At 33.5% G+C, this 19,128-nt stretch overlaps 1 protein-coding gene across 4 annotated transcripts; it reads left to right on the top strand.

The window, feature by feature from the left end:
* The first annotated feature begins 3,104 nt into the window (after positions 1 to 3,104).
* Positions 3,105 to 18,487, top strand: LOC132702481 (protein spaetzle-like). Of its 4 annotated transcripts, XM_060671112.1 has the most exons (9): positions 3,105 to 3,253; positions 13,881 to 13,980; positions 14,045 to 14,244; positions 14,783 to 14,961; positions 15,987 to 16,281; positions 16,354 to 16,423; positions 16,478 to 16,588; positions 16,688 to 17,617; positions 18,209 to 18,487. In XM_060671112.1, exons 1-5 carry the CDS (start codon positions 3,206 to 3,208, stop codon positions 16,213 to 16,215), a joined length of 756 nt encoding a protein of 251 aa, XP_060527095.1. In that variant the 5' UTR covers positions 3,105 to 3,205; the 3' UTR covers positions 16,216 to 16,281; positions 16,354 to 16,423; positions 16,478 to 16,588; positions 16,688 to 17,617; positions 18,209 to 18,487. The 4 variants fall into 4 exon arrangements, with proteins under 4 accessions (XP_060527095.1, XP_060527094.1, XP_060527097.1 ...); XM_060671111.1 differs by having other exon boundaries at positions 16,688 to 18,487; XM_060671114.1 differs by having other exon boundaries at positions 16,338 to 16,423; positions 16,688 to 18,487.
* The last annotated feature ends 641 nt before the right edge of the window (positions 18,488 to 19,128 follow it).

Raw genomic sequence — 19,128 nt, 5'->3', positions numbered from 1 at the left:
TCCCTTCACGCATTGTTTCGCGGTGTGTTTTTACGCTTATACAGCTTCCACCTAGTTTCAAAAGTTGATGGGGAAAATGCCGGTTCCCAGAAAGCCGCCAATATTAATTATTATAAATATCGTAAATCGCATGTTTTTCTTTTGAAAACGGTATCGTTTTGAATCGTCTGAAACAAAGTTCTTTAACACAAGCTCAGTTGAGATTTGTCCATTATGAGCAACATTCTTATGACGCACTCCCGTCAATGTACCCAAACGGGTTTGCTGCGTTAATGATACGGGCCTAAACTATTGTTGAATTGATAGGGTCAACTCATTTGCCAAACTTTCTTAACAACTTTGCATGGACAAGAACGATTACGCGGAATTTTATTTGTATGATCGCCATTTTCCATTATCGTGCGAAAACGTTTAAACTGAAATTTTTTAGATAAATAATGCATAGTGTATGGATAATTAATTACCAATCAGCGCGTTCTCAGTAATTAAAGTCATATCAAGGACAGTTTTTATAATACAAGGAACCGTTTTATGTAAAAAATACAAATCAAACATGTTGGTTCTCACTTCAAAAATATTTCTTAAGTGAATTTCATCATTTTTTTTGTCAAACCTTTTTTGTGTTTGAATGCCAATTAACATAATCTTTAAGCCACGAATTTATTTTCCTTTTGCTTGCGTATTCATGATTTTTGGTGGAGGTTCGAAAAATTAAAACTTGAAGAAAAATAAATAATAACATTAGATATTTTGATGTACAATTTGTATGTAGTATTGGGTGGTATTGTGAAAAAGCAATAAAGTTAATTAACGAAATTTTTATTTCGATTTTAAATAATGAATTACAATGTAATATTGTAAATTAGAAGTTATTAGAGATTAATAACAACCCGTTAAGTGAACGCGCGCCTCAAAATTCAACTTTTTTTTAAACTTTGAGTGTTGTGTGAGATATTGTAAAAAAAATCATTTGGATTGATCAGCCATGCGGGAGTTGTCGACATCTATTTCCAAAAAAACTTCGAACATCTAATCTGTAGCATTTTTCTCTTGGTCGATTGTTTAATGTATATTTCTATAGTTTGTCAATTTCTTCTTACTTTAAAAATGTTTTAGTTTCTTTCTTCCTTCAGATATATTCAGTCCGATTAGTGATAGTATCCTTTTTTACTATCGATCACTTTTGGTTGTGGGAAGATTTTCAACTTATTTTTGCTAAACTCTGCCATGTTAATATTAATTTCTTATTTAGAAAGCGTGTCATCTTTAAATAAGTATATTTTTATTTTTTTAAAGTAAGTTTTGACATTCAGTATGTAATTAGTCTTAAAAACGATTTTCAAGGTGAAATTCCATTAAACAAAAAATTGAAGCAATGAATTTAATTTCACACTTTAGCTTTCTTATGTTTTCATGTCTCTTGGTGGATCACATCCACACACATCTTTTTTATTTTCTAAAGAAATGTATAAAAAAATGTAACTAACTAACTATTCAATCCCCAATAATATTTTAAATGCCAAAACCAAAGAGATCTGGTGTTAAGTTTTGTTGAAATTGAAGTGTAAGATTAAAAAAAATATATATCTTTTTTATACTTTGTTATTCCAACCTTTTGGCGGCTGTGTTAACATTTACATTTTGGGCCGATTTAAAACCAAGCTTTCATTTTTCACATTGTAATTAGTACAATTCATTTATCAAAGAGTTGGTTTCCTCTTTTTTTTACTAAAAAAATGTGTTCAATAATTCATAAAATGAACCAGAAGTAGTTCTTACCTGTCAGTATAAATGCTCATATTTTTCAAGATATTTTCCGTATCTTTATTTTGAGTGGCAATCTTTAATATCTTTATATGTTTCATTTGGCACGCCACTGCAGTTGATTGCAGGTAATTTGTGGACATTACGATTTACTTGACGCTTCGATCCATTGGACGGAATTAATTAACTGTTAATACTTTGTCGCAATTTGGTCCATGTTGCCGTTAATATATGTTTGGATAATTATAAATAATAAATAATATTTTAGTATTAACTCCAAAATTGGTTATGAGCTTTAAAAGATTAGATTTTTGTGGTATCTTTATATGCGGTCATAGTAGAATTTAACAAAAATAAATCGTGATAAAATATAAGAAAATTTACAACTTTTGATGGGAATGAGTCTTTATATCCCATCCAAATAGTGAAACTCTTCTATCGAAAAATCATTTAATCTAAATCTAAACTAACGGTAATAGAAAAAGTATAGTATGCAACACGTTCGGTAAACTTTTTAAGTCAGTCGTTTGTTAAGCACTCGCTCCGTTTATGTCAAATAAAGTCGTAAGTCAAATGCCGTTTACGGCACTTGTTGCATAATATATTATTACCAAGAATCGTATTTTGTGAACCTCACCTCATCATTTATTTTTTCTACTCCTTTCTGTAAAATACCTAATTATACACCAACCTAGCGCACGGAAAATGTCAATTTATCACTTTACTTTTTTTTTCACGGATTTCCGGAATATTACCGCACGGATTGTATTGTATTGGCGGGCGTCGAAGTGAATTTTAAAGAGAACTATCAGAAATGCATGCGAATTAACCAAATCGTCATCGATAACATCCGAAAGTTCAGATATATTATTCTTTATTGAACTAATAACATTAAATAAGACACTTGACACTAATTATCAGCACAGTGAATTAAAAAAATGGCTAATCCTGCATTTTCATACAAAACAACATAGCTTTGTAATTAATGTTATATAAGAAAATAAAAAATCATAAATAAACAATATGTAAATATAATATTTAATCTTTCTATTTTTAAAAACCTTTAAAATTGCGTCCCTTGTGTCAAGAATAGACGATATAATTTGAGACATAACATACTTGATCCATTAACTTAAAATAGCAGTTATAAACGAATTGGATTTACTTCTGAGGGTGGACTGTTTTAATTCCACTTATTTTTTAACTGCTCACACGTCGAACCACTTTGAAATTGGTTCAATTAAAATGATACGGCGGAAACCATCGTGACGCCTACCAACAACCTACCATTAAATACTAATTAGTTGAACTGGCTCGATACCGAGAAACATCGCCGATCGGCAGGTCAGTTGACCGACAGCTTCTCCATAAGAAATACCTGACGATCGAGACGGTGTATTAATTATTTTTGTGCCTACATTTGATTGTGCGAGCGACCAAGATGCATTTGCAATCGTTGAAGATTTCGCTGCTGTGCGTTTTTTATCTGGTAAGCGGAATATCGGCTCTTTACTCCAAACGTTATGGGTTCCAATTGGAAGTTAATTAAAGTGAAATTTTATCTAATAGAGCCAACAATTGCGGCCTGGGCTTGTGTTAAAGCGATTGGATTGCCTTCCAAAAGGGAAAAACTAACGATAATGTATTAGTGCTCTCAAATATCGATTAATTTTTTTTCTATCAATAAATGAAGCGATCAAATGAAATCGTACTCTGCGCATGTGCTATTCTATCGGAGATATTTATTTTACTATGCGTATGTGTTCGAGAAAGTCCCGTATATATTAATAAGGTCAACGGTATTTGTTTAAACGTTGTTGGTACATCTGACTAGTTATTATGAGTATTAACGACCATACAAGTCTCGGCCAAGCAATTAGACAAGTCAGTTGCGAGAAGTATTACTATACAAGGTATAAGCAATCTTTTATCGAAAAGCCACTTGAATAAATATGGCAGAATGTTGCTTCCTCTCCTTTTGTCATATTTCAATTAAGTTCTCCGGTTTTGCAATACCACTGTGGTGACAACGCGTTAGAAATGGAGTGAATTAAAAAAACCGTCGTTTTTCCTCGTAATATACTTTGAAGCGTGCAGCGTTTAGTCTAAATAACACCTGCTATAGCCATTCTACAATACAGTTTGATGGAAGCCGGAACTGGCTATCTAATTGGTCAATAAAAGCTGACGAGTGGGCTTAATGTATAGTTCAAATTTTTGTAAACTGAGCGATAAATTTTTTTCTACTACCAAAATTTTAATATATTTAAAAATTTCCTGTTTCCTGAAAACTTAATGGATGATATTGTCCATGTCCAGATGGCGCTAAGCGTGGGGTACTTGTACGTAATTTGTGCGGCAAAGCATCAAGTGGCCCACGGGTCCGACAAGCTTTACCGGCCATAAAATGCTATGGGATTCTTTAATCTGTTGAATAATGGTAGGGACCCTATAAACACAACAATGGGCAACCATCGTAAACGGACCTACTGAGGAATGTTGCCCCTCATCCCCCGCTGTTGATATCCGTCCCTAAAGTCCGGTTTACGAGATGAAATTTCTACATGTATTTCATGTACTCTTCCGGGAAAATTTCGCGGGGTGTGTGAGTCGTACGAAATTTTATCAAACTTTTCTCCGAATCATTTTTTTCTTTCGTCCTTAATTTTCCTTAGGCTCCTGGTTACGGATTGGAATGAAAACAATTACATATAAAGGCCACACTTTTTATTTTCATTTAATATGGTGGTACAGTCATAAAAACACCAGTAAAATATAAGATTGCGTCGATAGGCGGGGCAAGTTCTCTCTCTCTCTCTCTCTCTCTCTCTCTCTCTCTCTCTCTCTCTCTCTCTCTCTCTCTCTCTCTCTCTCTCTCTCTCTCTCTCTCTCTCTCTCTCTCTCTCTCTCTCTCTCTCTCTCTCTCTCTCGAAACAAAATTCGAGACTGTTTAAACCAAATTATCCGATGTTTTATAGTTTTTCATTTACGGCTAATAATCTATCCACAAAACGGCAATTTTCAGGGTTTTTTTTTTTTGGATTTTTTCTACGCATAATTGACACACCCTGTACATAATTGAAAGAATTCCGCAATATATAGCCCTGGATCTTCCACGTTTCCTGGTCCAAGAATTTTTCCAAAATACTAAATGGTTTTCGAGAAAATAATTTTTTTTTTGAAACCATACAGTGCGTCGTAACAATCAATGACGTCATCGCCCCCGAAATAGCGGTTTTAATATGGATTTTTTCAAATATCCCGAGCAGCGTACGTGATAGACGGAAACCTCAAATACACTGTTTGAACCGATTAGCCATATTTTTTACGATTTTTGATTTGCGGTTGATAATTTACTCTGTCAAAGAACAATTTTCTAGGTCTTAGATTTTTGCATATAATTTGAAAATCCTGCGTATAATCGAAAAAATGCCTGAAGTCAGTATTATTGCACTTGAACGGGTGAACGATTATGGAGAAAAACATATTTTTCTGGAAGTCAAAATTACCAAAAAAAAATCAAAAATTAAAAAAAAAAACTTGCCACAGATCTTTACTTCTCTGCTAAATTTGAAGTTGATATCTGCAAATTTAGGACACTTAACACATTTCTTATTTAACACGGAGTATTGGGAACATCCTGTACAATAGGTGAAAACCTTAAATACAAATGTTTTAGGTGTCTATGCGGGCTATATCGTAATGTAAAAGAACGTGACATCTGAATCATAGTCTTTCAGTTATAACCAATTTTCCATTTTTCAGTTTTTTTGAATTTGCGGCGCACCCTGTATATTTTTGGAAAAATATCAAGTATTAAAGTTTATGGGCCAGTACCTTCTGCGTCTTCTGGTTCTAAATTTTTTTTGGTCTTGGAACCGGTTTTTGAAAAATGGTCTGGTAGATCCATGCAAACGCGATTTTTAATTTGTTTTCAATACTTCCCGACCCCCTCAGTCCCCCCATTTTCAATAGATTCCGTCATGGGGCAAAGCTGCATTTATGCGCCAAATATGAAGTCGATTGCTTTAAATTTCGGACACTTATCGTGTTTCATAGCAATGTCCAAAAAACAGTCGAAAATCGCGAAAAAAAGATGGATGCCCGCATCGTATTGAGGCCATTCATAAGCTTACGTAGAGGGTTAAAAAGGAGACAAATTTAAATTTTGTAGCTCCAACGGTTAGAAAGTTATTCAGAAAAACCAAAAGGCGAGAACGGACAGACAAAAAACATTTTTTTTCGACGCTAATCATTTCTGTACCAACGACGGTCCCCTAGGACCTACCGACACCGAGATATAAAATTTGTTTACGAGCGTAGATACTTTCGAAAAAATCGATTTCATCGTTTTTCGAAAGTAACAAATGTAAAAAGTTACAAGCTATCTCAGAAAACAAATATCCATCCTAAATAACCCAAGCACATTTCACTCCTTAACAATTGCGAAATATAAATCTGAATTTTAACCAGCAAGTGTTGTCTGCCAACCAGACTCAACCGAACAGTGAGTCGAAATGGGGATTCTCCCCTAAATTAAATTTGTGCCCTTGAACTTTTCATTCGGGTCCCGTTTTACAATGACCGGACATAATAACTAAGACGTAATAAGTAAAAACTGGAAAAAACAAATTATCGAGACTCCATTCGCCTGTCGAAGAGGAAACAATTTTTGGAAGGTCGTCGTTCCAGCGAATTTTAAATAAAAATGTCTTTCCCATTGTAATGGAAACGGTAGTTTCAAAATTATCTCTTTTCGTAACAAAAATCCAGCTGAAAATATATACAAGGGTTCCTATCACATACTTAAATAATGACATTTTTGTAAACTGATTTTACATCTGTCTCTCTTAATAATAACCATTATCAGATTTGAAATTAAAATCAAACTCTGTATAAAATAAAATAAAAACATTTTATTTTCCTTAAAATAAAAAAGTTATGTACTTGTGCAGAATGTCCCAGGCAATTTTTACTTTATTTTTTGAACCAAAAATGCTATAAGAATTAAAAAATTAGAAATCTTAATTTTTTAAAACCATTTTTTAAATTTTTCTTTGATATTTCAAGATACGAATAAGAAATCATGATACTGTTTTCGAATCTAATTAAAAATTAAATTAAACTAAAATAATATGCACTATCTCCATATACCAAATTTGAAAAAAACATTTAATTCTTCAGAATTTTCAGTAGCCACTCACCCATTAGATGTGTGGGTATTTCATTTTTTGACGACAATTGTGTTATGGAATCTTCGTAGGATTTCTATCTGAAGAGCGTTCTTTACCTTAATATGAGTACCTTAATAACATTCGTGGCTGCTGATTTAAACATATTTTTCAGCAGCATGGGGCACGTGCTGTAATACCCAAATGATATTCCCCTTTTCAGAAGACCATTTCCTAAATATATTTGTTTTATGTTACATGTTACACTCATTTATGGCATCCTAGGTTTCATCGCTTTCAGTCTCTCAGTATTAATACTGCTTCTAGGTTCCACTAATTCTCTTCTATCTTCTCTTGCGTCTGCGTTCTGGTGGACTCGAGTTATTTTTTTTTTGGCCACCTAATATACTCTATTCTGCAGATATGTCCACTAAAATTAGTTTACAGCATCTTTTCCAATATCCCATTTCCATGGCAAGCAGTTTTCACTTCATTTGTTCTGTTGACTCCCACACTTCAGTCCTCTACGATACTTTCTACCATTGATTTATTTATTTTCACTTCGGAGGCTTCTTTTATTTGGTTGTTCCACAGAACTCAATTTAGTGGTATAGTTGCAACCCATGCTTGGTTTATTCGGCTCTTATTCTCTTGGGTGCTTGGGTGTTTATGGATTAGCCTCACTTGACGTATTCTTCGTCCAGCTGTCTCAGCATGTAGTACTTCATCCCCAGCAAGCACCTCCGTTTTCCTTTATTCCCATACTGCGACACATACCTCCCCAACGTTTATGGGTGAAGTTTATTTTGAAGGGAGGTGGAGCTATCGCGCATCCTTGGTGAAGCCCTTTTGTGATTGGGAAAGCGTCTGATACTCTGTTGCCAACTTTAATGCTATTTGATATATTTGTCTTTAAACTGCCTTGATAAAAATCTCGCTAACATCATTTTCTCTTAGTGTAGGCCATAGTTTGCTAGTTTGTAAGTACTAATATGTTATCCGTACACGACCGGACAGCATAAAAGCGACTCTTGTTTCCGCGACGTCCTTTACTTCATTCTCGATTCTGTTTTTTATTATTTTCCCATACAGTCTTCAAAGAGAATTATTTAAGCCTATTGCTCTGTAGTTTGATGGTATCTTTGTGTCACATTTTTTATGTATATTAGATATTTACGTATTTTTGCATTCTAAGAAAAAAGCCGGTGAAAATATAGGCAAGATCCAGATACTTGTTCATTTCATTTTTAATGTCATTGTCATTTATTGATATATTAGTGCTGTATTAGCGGTTAAAAAATGTACAGGGTTATTTTTTATATTTGCGTATGCACCTACAGGGGTTAATAGAGAAAAACTGTTAATACGAAAGTTGTATAATTTTTGGAGCATTATTTTTTAGACTTGTAAAAGAAAATGCGCATCGTAAAGTTGAGAAACAGTGGCAAGTTTTTTATTTTTAATATGTTATCCGTACACGAGCGGACAGCATAAAAGCGACTCTGTTTCCGCGACGTCCTTTACTTCATTCTCGATTCTGTTTTTATTATTTTCCCATACAGTCTTCAAAGAGAATTATTTAAGCCTATTGCTCTGTAGTTTGATGGTATCTTTGTGTCACATTTTTTATGTATATTAGATATTTACGTATTTTTGCATTCTAAGAAAAAAGCCGGTGAAAATATAGGCAAGATCCAGATACTCGTTCATTTCATTTTTAATGTCATTGTCATTTATTGATATATTAGTGGTGTATTAGCGGTTAAAAAATGTACAGGGTTATTTTTTATATTTGCGTATGCACCTACAGGGGTTAATAGAGAAAAACTGTTAATACTGTTAATAAGTTGTATAATTTTTGCAGCATTATTTTTTAGAATTGTGCATCGTAAAGTTGAGAAACAGTGGCAAGTTTTTTATTTTTAAGATTTTTATAGATTGTTGATATTTGGATAAGCTGTTCTTAATTTATTTTGTTTAAAATTGCTGATTAACTGAACAAATGTTAATCAATTTGCCCAGGCGCTCTGCAAATGAAAACTTTCAGTTAGAAAAATCGGTCCAATTATTTGGTTGTCCGCTGATTTTGGTTAGCTAATAAATACAAGAAATACTTCTGAAAAAACTGGTATTTTTTGCCTTGATCTGGCCGCCAAATAGATGGAAGTGAGAAGGAACAAGTCTTTGTTCGATTTAAAATACCAAAGCTGCCTTCGGCGGTTACTAGTTTTAAAAAAGTGGACTGAACCTAAAACTGAATTGGCAGTACAGCGTAAAAAAGTGTCAGTGGGGCGTTTAAAGTTACTTTATTCTAAAAAAAGTGCCCGATCACAGAGAATAGTTATCTCGGGAAATAAATCACGATACTCAGTTAATAGCAAATGTTTCAGTAGTTGCTGTAAAAGTGAGTGGAGACAAAGATCTGTTGAAAGAGACGAAACGAAGTCCGACGCGTGCATCAAAAATCAAAAAAGGATTATTTGCTACCAAAGAACCGATCCAGTACAGTTCTCAAGAAGCTGAAATTGAACTGAGGTGGTTTTTACTTGATGAAAATCCATTTAACTAAATAAATAAGAACTAAAAGTTCAGATTTTCATCGTTTTGATAAAGACACAGTGTTGTCGAAACAATTGTCATGTGAATATATATCATTTCGTGAAAATCTGAACTTTTAGTTCTTACTTGATTTGTCAAGAAGCGTTTGCTATTATACTTGACCACATTCACGAAACTTCAATACCTGGCGATCTGACTGGGTGCACAGGCCCGAAATTGGGACATATATCTATCTATATTTTGGAGGCAAAAAAAGACTGTCGACCATCGAAATAATTGTTACTGAGGCAATGGCCGAAATCTCGCTGCAAGATGTTCTTAACCACACCACACAAAGAATTTTACTTATGCAAGAATAGGTTTTTCTCATCGTTTCTAGAAGCCAGATATCAGCTACGTTAGTTGTGAGTTATGGTTTCGATGGAAGTTCAGGGCAGGCGCAATACAAACAAAAAATGTCTTCAGGATAGACACAAAATGCAAGTATTTTCGCTACCACCATGATTCCCTTGAGGCTAACTAGGTCAGATGGCATTATCCTCTGGAATAATGCAATGCCACAATCTCTGAGGTTTTGCAGGCCGTTGAAACTGGAATATATCAAAGAAACTAGGGATCATGTTATGAAACAGAAAGAAAGTCTAGATAATGAAATTAAAGATCTTCAAGAATACCAAATCTGGATCAACAATGTTCATGTTATGATACATTTTGATTTACACTTGACTTTGAATGATGGAAAAATCACCTGCAAAATTTTTAACTACTAATAATTTTAAAGACTTTGCAACAAAAGAAAATGCACTTCATTATGGTGTAAGCCTCCTGAATTGCTGGATAAAATGTTTTGAGTGCATCGTGCACATTTCTTACAGAATTGAATTAAAAATCTCGCAAGTGAGGGGTTCAGAAAATAAGGCAGAAAAAGCAGCAGAATTAATAACTTGACAGACAAATTTAATCGAGCAATGGATATCTCAGACCCCGTCATATCTTCGTTGTCTCTTAAAACGGGAAAGTCAAAGTTGAAAATTAAGCAGCTGCCGCCTCAAGTTCAAAATTTATTGAATCCCTATAGACAATTTTTGGATTCCTTAGAATTGGATAACTTAGAGTTGAACAGAACATTTGTGAAGTAGATAAAATTTTTAATATAAGTGTATGTAGTTTTTCTTTCAAAGTTATTGTTATTGTTATTATTATTATTATTACACAATAAAATTCTGCTTCTTAACAGAGGTTTATTCAGAGGAGCATGTGCACCATATGTTGATGCCCCTATATAAAATATCCTTGGAGTAACAGTAACAAACAAAACACTTTTCTGAAGATGATTCACAAAAAAAAATGTTAATAAATAATTTTGGCCAAAATAAGTGTGCTGTAGACTACTGTGTCCCGTGAAGGTTGCTTCATAAGTAAAAATATTTTTTCCCAAAAAATCGTCACATTGGCACATTTGCATTTTATTCCCTTCAGATAACCTTGAACTGGAATAATTTGTAGGAGTGATATTTATATTATTTTAAAGTGTACTGAATCATGTAATACGACATTCCCAATTGTGCGGCAACAAATGAGATTGAGATTTTCTAAAAAGTTATACGAAATTAATTGTATTTTTAATGATTAATCATAAGAGTATAGCTGCTTTCAAACAGTTCTCCTTTTTCGACTGAGACTCTTGGTTTCATTAAATTGGCAAATAATGCGTTTGATTGTATCAGCTGACGGAGTCCTTCGTCCATCATTAACCTGACGATATTGTCGTTGAGCTGCGGCTATTGTATTTTTATTGGAATAAAAAATACGAACTACTTGAAGCTTTTCTTCTTCTGAAAAGACTATTTTATCAGATATGTCACAACGTCTGGTCAACTCGATCAACATCTGTTTAGTCAATCGAAAATTTAAACTTAATAATTCAAGAACGGCGTATCCAAATCTCAACAATCTGTAGATTTTTGAAATTAGGAGAAAAAGATCTTTTGTTACAACAGAAAATATATAGCGCCTTCCATTTAAAAATAAAAAACTTTCTGTTGCTTCTCAACTTTGCGATGCGCATTTGTTTTTTTTTTACTGCAAAAATTATACAACTTTCGTATTAAAAGTTTTTCTCGACGACTTCCGTTAACCCTTGTTGGTGGATACGCAAATATAAAAAATAACCCTGCACAAGGTGTTTATTTTAAACTAAAATTGACCAACAAAGTAACCAAAACACAACTTTAGCTTGTATTTTTAAAATTATACGTTTTACAAAAAATCTCAGTACGATACGATACGTTCGGTTTTCATCATCTCATGCCGCTACAGGGTGTTTCTAATTGATTGTCAATAATTAAGAGGGGTCCATTTGAAAAAGAAAACATCATATGGACATATGTGTCCTAAACGTTTTAACTTTTGAGATACAGGGTGGTGAAATTTTCAAAAATAAAATATATATATATATTTTTAAATTTGTAACACCACTTTTTTAATGAAATTTGGCACACATGTACTATGTAACAAGAGGTACTATTTAGTGTACCACAATTTTTTTTTAATGCACCAGTGGCGGGCCTACGGAATTACACCCGTTTATTTTGGCAGACATTAATTAATTAATAATAAATATTATTCTTACAATCTCCAATCATTTTTAAAGAAATTTAATTTGTTGAATTTTTTTAATCCGATATACGGTTTTCGCTTAAAAAAATAAAAACCTTTTCTCTGCACGGTCTCAAAAATATCGTTAATATGACAGCATGCAGAGAACTTAGTTTTTATTTTTAAGTGAAAAGTGTGGGACTGACTAAAAAAAATTAAGAGATCAAACCCGCTCCTTAATGAATGGAAATGTCATTTTTTCTTGTACCACAATTTTTTTGAAAGTAATTGTCTATCGGTTTTATTAAGATATTTTAAAAAATCGTATAAATGTACGTAAACTCTGAGGTGTATTTTTGAATTCTTATTATTATCTTATTTCTAATCATTGTATTAGGCTGTGATAAAAGGAGCCCATCGGACTGTAAGAACTCCGGAAATTGAAGAAGCAGTTTTAAATTTTATTGATGAAAATTCTGAACGTAGTACTAGGAAAATTGGAAATAATTAATATCTCGTACTTCTTGCTTCCTATTTCCTATTGTAGTCATAGCATATTTAACGAGTCCTGGCGTTACTTTCCATAGATTAACTCTTGTTTGAACAAGAAATTCTATTTAGAGATGAAGCCAACTTTTTCAAAAATGCAATAAGAAATGTCCAAAATAACCATATTTGGGCCGATGAAAACCGCAATTGAATTGTAGAATTTAAACGTCACGAATGTTTGGGCTGGAATTGTTGGAAATTATCTAACGGAACCCATTTTCATGCCAGAAAGGCTAAATGGCCATAATTATCCCTGGTTTTTAGAAGAGGATTTGCCAATAATGCTAGAAGAAGGATCATATTTAATTAGGAACAGAGAGTAAAGTGTTGCAGTAAGAGAATATTTAAATCACACATTTAATAACCGATGAGTAGGTCGGGGCGGACCTCCAAAATAGCCCCTTAGGTCCACAGATTTAAATATTTTGGGCATTTTTTATTTATTTATCTGGTTTGTTGCACCCCAGTTAACACTGTAGAGGAGCTGAAGGTTCTTATAAGAGCTTTCTGCGATTTAATAAGAAACACTGGAGGTATACTTCAAAGAGTCGGTGTCAATTTGAGGAAAAGAGCTGAAGGATGTTGTTTTGGATATTTTATTTTTCACAAAAAAAGTTCCCAATTTAACCAGTGCACTGGCGACCTAATTAACTAAAATATTAATTGTCCATAAACAGTCAGTGGCACGCCACTGATTTCCTGAAAACAATAATGACATTTGCATTCATTAAGGAGCAGGTTTGATCTCTTAATTTTTTTTAGTCAGTCCCACGCTTTTCACTTAAAAATAAAAACTAAGTTCTCTGCATGCTGTCATATTAACACTAAATAGTACATAGTATAGTATATAGTATATGTGTGCCAAATTTGATTAAAAAATCAAAAGTGGTATTACAGATATTAACAAAATTTCAAAGGTTTTACGGCATATGTTTATATGAGGTTTTCTTCTTAAAACGGACCCAAAAATCGTCTCTTTAATTATTCACATTCATTTACCACCTTGTATATAATAACCAAATTTTCTGTGTTACTTTGTATCACAAAAACAATGCCAGCTAGGAATGTTTCGAAATTGAATCGCAGTAATGCGATAACCGCATCGCTCTAATAATAAACTCTTTAGTATCCAACAACATCAATGAAAAATGTTTTCAAACACAAAGCTTTTAGGATTTATATAGTCAAAGTGGGTGGAGCATATTTTGATTAAAAATGAAGGCAACTTTTTCCTTACAGATAAACGGTTCCTTCGGAATGCCCCACTTAAATCGTTGGCCTAGAGATGCCGTTTCAAATAGAACGAAGACTCGAATACTGTCACACCCTCCTCGTACCGGTAGGTAATTGTCTCCAAGGGAGGTTTTGACGCTCACTTCACTTCACTTTCTTCACTTTTTTAGAGCTTTATGGCAGCGAACAGGACATCATTTTATTTCCTGACTCGCTAGAGGCCATGCAGCTGCTCCAGCGAGTGGACGGACCCCCCAAGTGCGCCAATGGGCTCACCTTTTGCGAGTCCATCGACGAATACCCCGAAAACCGTCTGAAGGAAATTTTGGTTCAAGATCAAGTTCCGAAAATTTTGTTCGGTGAGGACCAGGTAAGATTCATGACTCTCTTAGATTTTGTTGTTGTTTTTTTCCTCAAAAATCCTCCTTGGTGGTCCTGTTCCACCCTTATAGTAGTGTTTGTGTCAATGACTGTAGGTTTGAGTTAGTTTTAGTAAAATTTTATCGATATAGACTCTTTAGATGTACTGTTCTACCCAACTAGCGTTTTATATTGGCAATTGAAGATTTCTTTGCAATATTGCTGTACCATCTATTTTTTGTTGTTTTTGTTTTTTTTCTCCAAAGATCTATTGTTCAATCGAGAGAGTCAGGTTTTAGATTGATATCTGCAAGTTGGTTGCAGTTTTTGTCACAAAAACCTCTAATTTTTTATTTCTTTCTTTCCTTTTTCTTACATTTATCCCCCTTTGATTAGTTTAAAATTGTCAAATTGTGTATTAAGGGACTTATTTATATTTGTTCGTATTTTTCATGTTAAATTCTGAATATTCTATTAAATTGTATTGTGGGATATTCATTTTAACTGGAACCCAAACTGTCCAAAATTAACTGAAGATTTTTCTACAGGCACCAAATGATATCGTCAATAGAATAGGCGACGACGAAGACACTTTCGTCTGTCGTTCCATTAAAGGGTTGATCTTCCCCAAAATGGGTCTCAACAAGGACAACCTTTGGAAGTTGATAATTAACTTAGACGGAGATGACGGATTTGTCCAAGGAGTTACCATTGAAACTTGCTATCGGTAAGTTGCTATTATCGGTATTAATAATAGCATGGGTCTGGATCCTTTCAAGAACAAACTTAAACAAATTCAACGACGAGTTTTGTTAATTATTTGCTACTTTAGAGCTTCAGAATAGGAAAAAAATTCAACCGAACTACCTGTATGCGACCCGTATATCACCGAACTAAAATGAACTGGGAATGAATGAGGTTTTGCAATAAATGGGTACAAATTATTGTGAGCCAACGTGAATCCAAATTGAGAATGATGTTGCTTCGTAGTGCTATATTCGAAACTATTCCACCTCTTTTCTCGAAACAGTTTAACACGTTATTAATTATTAAGCAGGATGTCACCATTCTTCAATATGTTTAAGCAATTGTTTACATATTGATTGCTATTATAAATTTGAAGGCTTAGTTGTCTGCTAAATACATTTTCTAGCAATGCATAGATTTTTTTAAGGAAACTTCCACAGGCTCCTGTAATACTATTGCCAAATATTCTGGTTTCTTCTTGCATCGGTTGTTTATAAATGAAACTTGCTGACGTTGGCTTCTTCTGAACTAAGCCAATAGAATGCGTTAGTTATTAATAATTATTATATTATATGTCATTATTAACACACACAACAATAGTTCCTTTCAAATTTTGAAATTTAAAGAATGAAATAAAATCCCAAATGTTGAAATTGTCACTTACAGGGTTTTTCAGTTAGGCCATCGACCATTGGAAGCACTGTCTAGACACACCATACACTAAATATACTCTTAATTGTCCCATGATGCCGTCAACAAACAGATTATTGTTTGCTCTTTTTTGTAGACATCCCATCTTCTCATACTGTCACTGGTCCCATTAGCAGATAGCTGTTTGTCTTTTTTGTGGGTCAATAGTATATTATTCATATCACTTCATACACACGCAGTCTCATACTGTAACTGGTTCCATCAGCTGGTCAGATTGATATTTGTTGTTGTAGGACAATACTATATGATTCGTTTTGATATTCCTGTTTGCAATATTAGATTTCATTTTTGCAGTCCTGACGAGGAGTGCGACGTTTTGGACAACAGTCCTGTCGGGATCGTAACTTTTTGCCGCCAGAAATACATATATCGGAAACTGATGTCGGTTAACGAGAAAGGCAAGGTGGTCCCGGATTCTTTCCGGCTGCCGTCAGCATGCTGCTGCGCTTATAAGCAGGACCAAAATTTTTTGAGCAGGTTTGGTAAGGGTTTCACACCATCGAGGAAGCTCAGCCGAAAATAGGACGAAACTCTCTCTATAGCGTCTAGATCTAGCCCTGATGGATTTTCGCCGCTTGCACAAAGAAAAGTAAGTTTTCAGTATGATATTGTAAAGGTTGTCAAAGCTTCTTCGCTAAAATTAAGACGTTTCGTTCTTCAGAATGCCCTACAAAAGTCTGGGGCCAGAGTAGAACGAAAGGTTCAATCTTTCCCCTACCTCATGCCCGCAGGTAATTGTTGCTTGGAAACTTTCGATGTTCTTCTACAGGTTTCAATTTTTGTAGAGTTTTAGGGGAGCGAACAGGACACCATGTAGACTCCCAGAGGTGGTGGAATTACTTCAGCGTGTAGAAGCTGAAGGAAGTTTTGATTAAACTTTATGCAGTGTGAACGAGGTAAGGTAATAAAAAGGCCAATACTATTTTGTGCTAGAAAGCAAACATTTAGATTGAAAACATATCATTAAACCAAAGATAATTAAAACATTTTTGCAGGCACCAAATGATGCCGCCTGCCAATCAATCGAAGGACCGAAATTTCCCAGAATGGACCTAAACAACGACAATCTTTGGAAATTAATAATTAACTTTTAACAAAAAAAAAAACTTGTCTCTACAACGATAACTTATTATACCTTCATTGTTTTTCGAATAATGTCTACCGTTTAGATCTTAAACGTGAGAATCATTTCTGCTCATAGTACGGCAGTCAGTCACTTTTCTATTTTTATTTCGCTTCAGACAGGTATAGGTGGTTTTTTCGAAACTGAAATTGAAAGAGACTTCAAGCGGGAAAAATTTACCAAGTCGCTGTAAACGCAAAGAAAGGACGCTCTTAGATCGGCATTACACACAAAATTTATAGAAACCATAATAAGAAAAGAATGTACAGGGTTATTCATTATATTTTGACACCCACCTACAGGGTTAATTTTGAAAGATAGAAAAAAAAAATGTAAATACATAAGTTTGAAGATTTTTTCCCTATTATCTTATGCAAATGTCAGAAAAAAACAACGACGATCGCAAACTGTCCAAAAAATTGAATTCCCCATATAATTTTTATTAGATCTTTTTTTCCTGATTTCAAAAACATGACATTTCATTTAGCCGTTTTTGGGATATTTCAGTTTAAAAATAATTATCATTCGATTTCTGGACAATAGCCATATTGCATAAGTCTACGTTGATAGCAACCATATTATCTATGTTTGCAATTGTTTTAACAAAGTTCCACTTTTGACAACTAATCAAAACTGAAAATCTGCAGCGTAACTTTAAGATATTAATTAAGTAATTATTAAATAACGCGCGTGTTATAGTCCTATTGAATACTGTGCTTTTATCATTTAGCGATTCATTCTTTTAAGATGGGTCCTTCTACTAGAAGTGGTAGCAAAACCGAAGAAGACATTGATCCGTAAGGTGTGTTCTAGCTTTATATCCCAATTTGTGTCTATTTTTTTCTTTCTTTCTTTCCTTTTTCTTACATTTATCCCCCTTTGATTAGTTTAAAATTGTCAAATTGTGTATTAAGGGACTTATTTATATTTGTTAGTATTTTTCATGTTAAATTCTGAATATTCTACTAAATTGTATTGTGGGATATTCTTATTGTTGTATTTTAATAAATATCCGCTTTGCACACGTTAACTATTATTGACATTGGAATGTTTTGTAGAAAACGAGTTTTAAAATTCAAGATAACAATTACGCTCCCTGGTGGGCATTTTAATAACTCCTTCAACTCATTGTGGTATATTCTTTTTGTTGTATTTTAATAAAGGCTATTCATTATTATTATTACTATTATTATTGTTATTATCAATTCCAACGACTTTAATTTTCCTGCTTATTGCAATGTAAAGTTCGGGGATGTAGATAAGTTTCATTAATATGTGGTTTTGTGAAATTCCTCTTTTTAAAAATATATAAGCTGTATAAAAATGAATTATAGGCAGAAAGATTTTTGTCATCTAAAAATGTTATTATCAAATGTTAATATTGCTGTTTAAGGAGTGAAAACTTAACAACAATGTCGCCGTACCTGCCGTAACAGAACAATTCTGGAAAGGCAAACGACCTTGAACGACCCCTGTTTTTTTTGATCCATTGACTGCCAGGAAATGTCACCTGTCTCCGCTTTGAAATAGTAGACACACTTTAACAATGATTAACATTAGAAATTATTGTAGAACACGACTTTAAAAATTCAAGATAGCAATTACGCCCCTGGGGGGCATTTTAATAACTCGTTAAACTCATTGTGGTATATTATTTTTGTTGTATTTTAATAAAGGCTATTTATTATTATTATTATTGTTATTATCAATTCCAACGACTTTAACTTTCCTGCTTATTGCAATGTAAAGTTCGGGGATGTAGATAAGTTTCATTAATATGTGGTTTTGTGAAATTCCTCTTTTTAAAAATATATAAGCTATATAAAAAGGAATCACAGGCAGAAAGATTTTTGTCATCTAAAAATGTTATTATCAAATGTTAATATTGCTGTTCAAGGAGTGAAAACTTAACAACAATGTCGCCGTACCTGCCGTGACAAAACAATTCTGGAAAGGCAAACGACCTTGAACGACCCCTGTTCTATTTTGATCCATAGACTGCCAGGAAATGTCACCTGTCTCCGCTTTGAAATAGTAGACACACTTTAACAATGATTAACATTAGAAATTATTGTAGAACACGACTTTAAAAATTCAAGATAGCAATTACGCCCCCTGGTGGGCATTTTAATAACTCGTTAAACTCATTGTGGTATTTTAATAAAGGCTATTTATTATTATTATTATTGTTATTATCAATTCCAACGACTTTACTTTTCCTGCTTATTGCAATGTAAAGTTTGGGGATGTAGATAAGTTTCATTAATATGTGGTTTCGCGAAATTCCTCTTTTTAAAAATATGTAAGCTGTAT

This window comes from Cylas formicarius, unplaced genomic scaffold (genome assembly GCF_029955315.1).
Source record: "Cylas formicarius isolate icCylForm1 unplaced genomic scaffold, icCylForm1.1 PGA_scaffold_5__7_contigs__length_24384050, whole genome shotgun sequence".
Lineage (NCBI taxonomy): Eukaryota > Metazoa > Arthropoda > Insecta > Coleoptera > Brentidae > Cylas > Cylas formicarius.
The sequence above is the reverse complement of the archived record's forward strand: the minus strand, read 5'-3'. Positions and strand labels throughout refer to the sequence as shown.